Source organism: Sceloporus occidentalis, unplaced genomic scaffold (genome assembly GCF_023333645.1).
Source record: "Sceloporus occidentalis isolate IW3139 unplaced genomic scaffold, rSceOcc1.0.p SCAF_9, whole genome shotgun sequence".
Taxonomy (NCBI): Eukaryota; Metazoa; Chordata; class Lepidosauria; order Squamata; family Phrynosomatidae; genus Sceloporus; species Sceloporus occidentalis.
The window spans coordinates 33,228,108-33,238,201 of record NW_028316989.1 but is presented as its reverse complement, the minus strand read 5'-3'; the positions used below and the strand labels follow the sequence as shown (position 1 = coordinate 33,238,201).

The following is a 10,094-nucleotide window of genomic DNA, read 5'->3' as shown; positions in this document are numbered from 1 at the left end:
AAAGCAACATAGAAACGAAATAAACAAATGAAATAAATGTATATATTAAAACTAATGCCAGTACCGTATTAACAAACAAACAGGGCTGCGCTCCTTCACGATACACTACGGTAGAAACCGCGCATGCTCAGTTACCTTCATTCTCCGCTGCCCTTATCCGCTTATGACTGCCCTCCTCTGGCGCATGCGCCTTGCTTATCTGTGCTTTCCTTTCCCCTCCCCTCCCTCCGGGCGATGACGTCATAAGGGGATCGGCGAGGAAATGTTGGCTTTGTCACGTGACGGAGGCTCGCGCGGCCCCTTACTGCGCAGGCGCGGCGGCGACGTCCTCCCGGAAGTGTGCGTGCGTGCGTGGTATCTAAGGAGCAGGAAGCGGACCGGATTGGGAGCAGGTGCGCAGCCTCCCGAGGAAGGAAGCGGCCATGGCGGCCTTCGACAAGAACCCCTTCGCAGACCCGGTGGAGGTCAACCCCTTCCAGGTCAGCGCCGCCGCCGCTGCGGGAGTCGGAGGGAGCTCAAGCCGAGCTGCTGCTGTAGCCCTTCGGAGGCTGAGCCACGCCCAGAAGTCGGGAGGGAGGGGCGCCATTCCCTTAAACTCAGGGGTTGCGGTTGTGGTTGTTGTCTGCCTTCAAGCCGTTCTTATGGGGCTTTCTTGGCAAGCTTTGTTCAGAGCAGCTTTGCCTCTGTCTTCCTCTGAGGCTGAGAGAGTGTGACTTGCCTTTATGGCGACCCTATTATGGGGTTTTCTTGGGAGGCTTCTTCAGAGTGGGTTTGCCATGGTCACCTTTTGAGGCTGAGAGAGTGTGACTTGCTTCTATGTCGACCCTATTGTGGGGTTTTCTAGGGCAAGTTTCTTCAGAGGGGGTTTGCCCTTGCCTTCCTCTGAGGCTGAGAGAGTGTGACCTGCCCTCACGGCGACCCTAAGGCAAACTACAATGGGGTTTTCTTGCCATGTTTCTTCAGAGGGGGTTTGCCATGGTCACCTTTTGAGGCTGAGAGAGTGTGACTTGCTTCCATGGCGACCCTATTAAGGAGTGTCCTTGGCTGGTTTCTTCAGAGGGGGTTTGCCATTGCCATCCTCTGAGGCTGAGAGAGTGTCACTTGCCTTTATGGCGACCCTATTATGGGGTTTTCGAGGGTAAGTTTCTTCAGAAGAGGTCTGCCATGGCCCATCCCCTGAGGCTGAGAGAGTGTGACTTGCTTCTATGGCGACCCTAAAGCAAACTATCCTGGGGTTTTCTTGCCAGGTTTCTTCAGAGAGGGTTTGCCATTTCCATCCTCTTAAGGCTGAGAGAGAGTGACTTGCCCTTATGGCAACCCTAAGGCAAACTATAATGGGGTTTTCTTGCCATGTTTCTTCAGAGGGGGTTTGCCCTTGCCTTCCTCTGAGGCTGAGAGAGTGTGACTTGCTCAAGGCCCCCGAGTGGGTTTCATGGCAGAGCTGGGAATCCAACCCTGGCTCCCAGAGTCAGAATGACACTCAAACCACTGCTTCACGAGGCTCAACCTGTTCATACAGAGCCCGCATTTGCGGCTTTGACTTTGCGGATTTGATTATTCACGGCTTTTATTAATATGTTCTCTCTAGGAATATGTAGCTCCTCCAGTGCAACTCTGTGGTCAACTTTAACCAAAAGTCTCACTGAGGGACCTAGAGATCCCTAGAGGGAACACTCCACTAGGCCTTTGTAGCTCCTCTAGTGCAGGTCTATGGTCAATATCTGGCAAATGTTGACCACAGAGTTGCACTGGAGGACCAAGTGTTTTGGCTTCAGCTCCCAGAAGCCTCAGCCAGCTTGGCCTGACCGTTGAGTCCCAAAACATCTGGAGGACCAAAGTTTAGGAACGACTGATACAGACCCATTAAGACCTCCCCCCACCTTTCCTTACTTCCAGGTTTGGAGGGCCATCTGTCATAAGGGGTGCCTTGAACGTATCTCTCTTGATGGCAGAATTGGGTTGGACTGGGTGGCCCTTGGGGTCACTTTCAACTCTGTTGTTCTGTGGCTCCCCAAAAATTGTTGTGCCACAACTCGCATCACTCCTACTTGACAAAGATGAAGGATGCTGGGAGTTGCAGTCCATCAACTCGTGAAGGACTACAATAACCAACTATGCCAACTTTGCTGTCTTGGAGGGGGTCACCTTTTATTAAATGAGGAGTGGGACCTTTTCTCTCCCCTTTTCTTCCACAGCAGAGAAGCTATTCCTTGCGTTGATTTTGTAGCATCTTTGAGACTAATTGAGCACCAGAAAATCTAAGCTTTCCTAGACTTCGGACGCATCTAAACTCTAGAAATAATGCTGTTTGACTCCGCTTTAAAACTACCAATCCCAGGCTTTCATAGGATGGAGCTACTGTGCTTAAAGCGGTGTCACACTGTCTTATTAGTAAAGAGATCCCCATTCCCTCATGGATCTACATCGCTAACTTTCTTAGACTTGGGGGGCGTCTACGCTGTAGAATTAATACAGTTTGCCTCCACTTTAGTGGCTATGGCTCCATCCAGCAAGATCCTGGGATTTGTTGCTTTTGTGAGGTACCTACCCTCTTTAGCAGAGAAGGCTAAAGATCCTGTAAGACTACAAACCCAAGAACTCTATAGGATGGAGCTACAGCACTTAATGTGGTGTCTAACTGCATGATTTATAGGGTATAGGTGCGCTCTTGGAGGTATCTGAGGAAGCAGACCAAGTCTATGACATTTTATGCTTCAACTTCTTCTTTATTGCATCCTCGCACTTTCCCTCTCAAGACCTCAGGGTGACACATAGGCCTCCCTGTATACAGACACTATGCACCAGATCCTCACAACAGCCCTGTGAAGAAGTATGTAGAGAGATCTTGCAGCACCTTCGGGACGAACTGAAGAGGCGTTGGCAGCATGAGCTTTCCTAAACTTAAGTCTGCTTCCTCGGTTGCATTTAGAGCCTGTGAAGAAGGTTAGAGTGAGCCAAAGCGGGGGCAAAGGGCAACTGTTCAGTTTCATGATTCAACAGAGAGCTGAACCTTAGTTTTTCCAATCCTGTGATGTCACGCTGATCGTTGCACTGTTTCTCTCTTACCAGACCAACACATACACAAAACGGAGGTAGGGAGGGTGCCTTTGGGGATAGGATTTGTAGCTTATGCATGTTTACTTAGAAGGAGGTGCCACTTGACTGCTTAGTGGGCTAACTCCCTGCCAGGGAAGCCAAAAGGTTGACGTCTTTGCAAGTTCAGGTGATTCCAGTCCTTCAGCCGTGAAATGATTCTCAAAGAGCCAGTGTGCAATAGAGACTAGTGTATTGGGCTTTGATTATCACATCTGCTGTCTTGAACTCCTGAGAAGAAAATTAGGTGGGGGGGAAAAACAGAGTTGCAAGATACCACAATGGCTATCCAGTCCAACCTCCTGCCATGCAGGAATACACAGTCAAATAAAATAGAATTAATGGTGCTTGTGATTTTAAAAAATAAAACATGAACAGCTTTGGTTTTAATTCTCCTCCATGTCTGTGTTGGTACTGTATAGAGAGTAAACTCTAGACACAGGTGCTATTTTCTCATATCCTGAGCATTGCCAGCCACATTCATGTTAAAATAATAGCTGTAACTGCAGAAGGGGGAGCGGGAAGACAATTGAATTACTGTCTAGGATGTAATATTTAGGTGAGACTTTCTGGTCTGACTTAAGGCAGAATTTTGAGCCTGATTTAGTAATGTGAGAATCTGGCCTATATCAAATCCCAGTATGACAGGTTTGCTAAGGGCCTCAGGCTAGCCTTTTTTTGTTCCATTTTGTTTATACCCTTCAGTTTCTCCCTGAAATAATCAGCTGATCTTCATATCTCTATATAAAACCTCACTAGTCTTTAGTGTGATTTTTTTTCCCCTTGCTGGTTTCTTATGGAGTCTTAGTTGTATGCTTTAAATGCTGAGCCTGGAAATGTTCTTTTGTTCTTGCTTTTTTCAGTTCAGTTTCTTTTTCCAGCTTTCAGTTGGCTTTTGGGAGCTGTAGTCCAAAAAACCAACCTTACCTTAAATACAAAGCATATATTGTAGTGTTGTCGGATCCACATAATCCTTAAGACAGGTCATACATTACAAAAGCATGAATGTCAGTGACCTAGCACAGTTTGCCCCATGGCGTTGTCTCTTAAATGATAGGTTTTTGCTAGCTTTAAGGTACATTTATCATTGTTTTTCAGTGACATTTTACAGGGAGAGTAAAAGTGTTAGAGCAGACTAACAAACACAAATTGGATAGACTTTCCTAAGTTTGTGATCATGTATCTGACATAGAATGAGACTCATTCCTGGTTAACTGCTGAAAGTTTTGTCCTAGAGATGTGTTGGAGTGCAGATCCCGCTATTGCTATCGAACATAGCCATGTACCACAATGGAAAAGTCTCCTTTGCAGGTCCTTGGACTTGAATCAGAAAGGTTCAAGTTCATATTCTGACTTAGTCACGGAATTTACTGGATGGGCCAGTTTCTGTCTCTCAGTCTGACTTGATTTATGGATTTGATGTGAAGCTAAAAGACTTAAATATGGCAGTCTTTCCTTTAGGAAAGTGGAATATAAAAGTTAATAGCAATAATAAATTGAGAAATCCCAATCGAAGTATATTTTCTTCATTAGATCTCAGTGATATGCCCAGTTTATTGCCTCTTTACGCACGTGAATAGTGTGTTATATTGTGAACTTGACATGCATTAACAGTTTGTTCTCAAAAGTTGGCTTGGGAAAATACAGGCCTGTTACAGACAGCCAAAATAAAGCTGCTTCGAGTCACAGTGGAGGTATGGTGTTTCAATGATGCATGCGTCCTAAGAGTCCAGAAGCCACACCAAAGCCACGCTCCAGTCCTTAGGGCTGGAGCATGGCTTTGGCGCGACTTCTGGACTCTTAGGACGCATGTATCATTGAAACACCATACCTCCACTGTGACTCGAAGCAGCTTTATTTTGGCTGTCTGTAACAGGCCACAGTGAAAGTGGGTAAGAACTGTGGCTCCATTGTTTTGCTTGCTGACACTTTCAAGGCACTATCATTCTTGTACTGTTACTATTTTCTCAAATTATTTGGCTTGTACCAGGCAGAGTTTGCTCCTGTTCCCTTTCTGCTTGCTATCCCTCCTGAGACAGGGCAGGAGAACAGGGAGCAAAGCTTGGCAGTAGAGCTACTGTCTCTCCCACTGGTCATCTCTTTTAAAACTTAACAATAGGGTATAAGAAAAGACTTCTTTTTCATGGTACACTGTGTTATCTTATCAATAGTGTGGGGTTGCGTGTGTGCATACTGTAATAGTTCTATTTGTGTAGTACATTTTCTTTTAGACTGTAAGAGTATAAGAAGAGACTTCGGTATTTTTACTTATATCTACACTATCTTGCATTCTTTAAGCACTTTCATCCACAAGAATTATTTATCCACACTGTTATATGACACACCTTTTTGCACGATGGCTTGGATTTCAATATTAATTCTCCCATTTTGGCTACTTTGGGAAGTCATAATCCATTTAGATTTCATATGAAACCATAATATAATTTCTCAGTACCATTTTTCTCATCACACTGTTACTCTTTGATTCGAATTTTCCAGTGATTTCATACTGCCTGCCCTACATCTATTTGCTCCCAGCTTTATGAGAGTTGAAGGCTTTATGAAAGTCACGATGAGAATGGTGGTGCCCATAATGAAAGTTCAGTGGTGCTAAGTTTCCGCTGTGACACTGAGACTTCAGCCCTAAAAACGTTTACCAGAGGGTAGGCTTTTACTAGGAATAAAGGAGCATAAAATTACATTATGAAACTAATTGCTGTTCTCTTTCTACCCAGTCAGTTGATCCTGTGTGCTTCATTTAAAAGAGCATCACAGGGGATTAACTTGATTCAACAGGGCTAAGCTCTAGAATTTGTCATCTTTTTCTGAATCAATCACTATCCACATTTTTTCTTTATTTTAGCCATAACTCATGACTTCATGCATCACAGAATAAACTATCAATTTAACAGCCTGGTCCTATGCACACTTGCACTGAATTCAATGAAACTTGCATTCTAAAAAGATTTGCATAGAATTACTGTCTTGTTATCTGGCACAGTTAGGTTTAGCAATTTCTTGAGCCTAGAAGTAAAATACTTTAAACCAGGAAGGGGAAATGTATGACACAGCTGCTATTAACTGCAATTTCTTGAATCCCTGAACACTGTCTATGTTAGCAAGGACTAATGGGAATTGTAGACATACAACATCTGAAGGGCCACATGTTAACCTAACATGCGAAGATTACATTGAACCTTTACCAGTCTGCCTAAAAGTATAAAAAAGGGGGCAGTTCTGTTTTAAGACTATTGCACACAGTAAAAATGGGTGATTTGACCTTTTATCCCAATTCACATTTTTGTGAAATGATTGCATATTGCAGATGCGCACAACAACAAAAATTCTGTGCATCACTTGGTTCAGTTCCAGGTAGTTTGACCATCCCGTTGCAGAGAGAGAAGGACCTTACTGGAAAGCCCTGGAGCCAAGTTGTGTGTGTGTGGTTGAGCTTTTGACATTAGAACTAGCTGTATGGAGAAATGTCCATGTGGTCCAGGAAATATCCATGCTGGGGAAGGCATGTGTGAATTTGGCCCCTTTGCCAGATAGACAGTCAGGCGCTCACCCTTCGAAAACAATTCTCCTGGTTTGTGAAGGGCTCCTCCTCTCTTGGCAAGGATCATCCGTTGGCATATAGAGGAAGCTGTTGAAACTCCCAAGTTGCAAGCGCCAGGAAGAAACGGTTGTGTCAGGCAACAGTGCATCTGGTGTGCAACAATGCCGTCTTGAATGAGCTGCCTTTGCAGAATCTGTTGACTGGATGGGGTGCTACCTCCCTTAGCTATAGAGCTTTTCTCTTTCCTTGTGATAACTTTGGCTTCGGAGTTAAACTGGAGAATCTGTTGGGCTGTTGTCCTTTTTTAGCAACTTGGCAGGGTCCAAAGCTCTCTGGAAACATTTCCATTCTTGCAGTGCTGCCTTGGTTTTAACAAAACTGCATTGGCAGCTTTGCCTATCTCTTTGAAACGTGTCTTTGTTTAACAAGGGAGTTGGCAGCTCACTCCCAAATCAGCTTTTCTGTCTTAGTGACTTGGGTGTCTGCGTGAAGGGCCAAGCCTGGAAAACATGGTTTTTGGGAGGCTCTAGCTCCCAGGTTCTGTGAATTCTGAGAGCTGTGGGCCAAAAAAAGGTAAATCTTCCAAGCTCATGGGTCCAGTGCCACACTGCCACACTTGGAGTATGTAGTACTTTGTAATGCATCACAATATGATCAAAGACCTTCCGGTGAAGCTCTCTTTGATGCGTAGTTTCCCATCCAGAGTCACAAGCTGTTCAGGAAGTCAGATGATTTTTTGAGCTCCAGTCTAAAACGTTCTTCATCACCAACAGCAGATGTAATTTTCAAAAGCATAAACTACAGACTTCAACTGAAAACTAAAAATAATGCAGAGATTTTTCCAGTTATGCTAGTTGGCTAAAGACACATTTTTCAGCATTCTTCTTTATTGGCTGTATAGCCTCTTTGGTTCCTTCAAGTGATTAAACATTTGAAATGTACTAAAAAGTTGTAAGCTCTCTGTTTCTACTTTGATTTCCTCTTCTTCATCCTCCTCTCTCTCCTTTTTCTAAAAAGCAACTTAGCTGGCATTTTGAAATTACTTTCTTTGCAAGACTGGAAGTTAGCTAACTGACTGAGTTGCCTGTGTGGCTGAATCTCCAGATATTGCTGGGGTTTTAATCTCTGAAGCCCCATCCAGCATTGTGTATGGTCTGGGATTCTAGAGCTATAGTCCAATGACAACTGAGAATCCAGTATTGGAAACAATTGTCCTAGAAGTTAGCCATCAGTATGTCATTTTGAGAATCTGAGACAAATTTCTAGTTTGTCTGATCCTCTCTCCCCCATTCTTTAAAGATGAATACCATATCACCATCTTGGAAGCATTTAGAAACTTGCCTTTCATTGGTGACTAAGGTATATAACTATCACAGTTTGGGAGAGTTATGCTTTGAACTACAATTCCCATAATTGAACTGTCATTCCAATAATTCTAGTTAGTAAAGCAACTTTTCCAAGATTGGCCAAATTTGTCTATGAAGATGTAAGAGTGCAATCTTTCTTACCTTGATTTTGATCGAGCAGATTCTGTTCTGTGCATTTTGGTAAGTAGCCAGCTTTGCAGTCTTCCCTGATTTTATGGCAGTCCTGTGGAGCAAGTTGCTGTTCTTCCTAATTTTGGGGATCAAGTGAGGTTGAGAGAGAATGTGGTTTGCTTAAGGATGAGATTTTGGTGCCACTTCAAATCTGACACTTGCTCCTCCACCCACATTGGTTTGTTTGTTTGTACTGTTTGCTTATGTTCTGTTGTTGCTAGCATTGTCTTGTTATTCCTTTATTTCCCTTCCAGATATACCATACTTACGGTGATTTTCATCAAAAAAATAAATAGGATTCATAACAATGTAACACAAGTTGTAACTCAAAATTATAGAGACTGCTCCAAATGATGCCATAATACCTGGTAATGTTAGATTGTCAATATTAAACAACAGAAAAGGAATTCACCAAATACATTTTTATAAAAAATCTAGATGATACAATAATCTCTAACCACAGTATGTGCAAAGTAATACCGTTGCATAATAAATTGGCAACCACTTGATACTGACAGCTAATTTCTAAAGGAGCTGAATTCTAATAAGATATGATTGTTTCTCTACTATTTGCAAGTAAATTAAAGTTTCCCTTGCAGTTGATTTCATTTCACATTCTTGAATCCTTCTTAAAAGACTGGCATTAAGTAAGTCATATTTTCATTTCTTAACCTTTCATGCAAACCATTGCTCCTGCTCTTTTATTGATTTTGCTATCCCTGGATGTCCTAAGATCGAAGTCTGTTATCTGAGGAAAATAGTCTACAAGCGATAGTATTGATGGACCAGTGGTCTGGATCAGATGGATGGATTAGTGGTCTGAATTAACTGAAGTCATCTTTATGTGTTTGATGCAACACAGGCAAAACTTGGCTGTTTATGACACCGTTGACTCTGCATTTCAGTTCCAAAGTAGGACTGGCTTCTGGTTTTGCAACAGGAAACCAAGTGGTTCGCTTGTTGCAAGGATCTGAGCTTCAGATGGCTTCTTTTTATCCCCTGGAACTCTGCAATTGAGCCATTCTTTTGCCTTCTGCTGTGTCCTCACATTTGCCCAACTTACTTTCATTAGGGGTGGGGAACCTGTGACCTTCTAGATGTTGCTGGATTGCAGCTCCCATCCTCCTTGATATTAGGCATGCTAGCTGGGGCTGATGGGAGTTGAGAATCCACTTACATCCAGAGAGTCATGAGTTCCCCAATCCTATTTTAGAGAATATTTGTGCTTGTTAGAGAGACTTAACCACATCACTTTCCTCACATGCTCCAAGTATGATGCTCTCTTTCATTATGGCTATTTTTTCACTTAAAGATTTTCTATGCCTTCACTCAGTCATTAATCAGACTGGAAACTTCAGTCAAATGATCAGAAGAAGACTAGAACTGTGAAGATATATCATGAATACTAAAATCAGGATTTCCCATGTCGTCGTATTTCCATTTTGTCCATATGGTTCTAAAAACTGGACAGTGAAGAAAGCTGATAGGGAGAGAATCAACTCATTTGAAAAGTGGTGCTGGCAGAGAGGTCTGTGGCTACCATGGACTACCAAAAGGACAAATGAATCAGAACAAATCAAGCCAGAATTCTCCCTAGAAGCCAAGATGACTGAACTGAGACTATCTTACTTTGGACATATCATGTAAAGGCATGACTTATTAGAAAATGCAATAATTCTTGGTAGGGTAGAAAGCAGTAAGAAAAGAGGAAGACTCCACTACAGGCGGCTAAGCTCAATCAAAGAGGCCATGGCTGCCCTAAGTTTGAAAGACTGGGTGACTTGGAAGTCTCTTATTCATAGGGTCACCACAAGTCAAAGTTGACTTGATAGTAGTTAACAGCAAACCTCTTAAGTATGTGCTGAGAATTACGGTATATTGGGTTCCCCAGTTTTATTTCTGAG

The 10,094-nt window shown here is 43.1% G+C and overlaps 1 protein-coding gene across 2 annotated transcripts in view; it reads left to right on the top strand.

Annotated features, from left to right (window-relative positions):
* Positions 1–357: 357 nt before the first annotated feature.
* Positions 358–10,094, top strand: part of SCAMP2 (secretory carrier membrane protein 2) — a 28,546-nt gene continuing 18,809 nt past the window's right edge. For both annotated transcript variants that reach the window (XM_089538641.1, XM_089538640.1), the window contains exon 1: positions 358–479. In XM_089538641.1, coding sequence (XP_089394767.1) covers positions 423–479 — 57 coding nt within the window. In that variant the 5' untranslated portion in view covers positions 358–422. The remainder of the gene's footprint in view (positions 480–10,094) is intronic.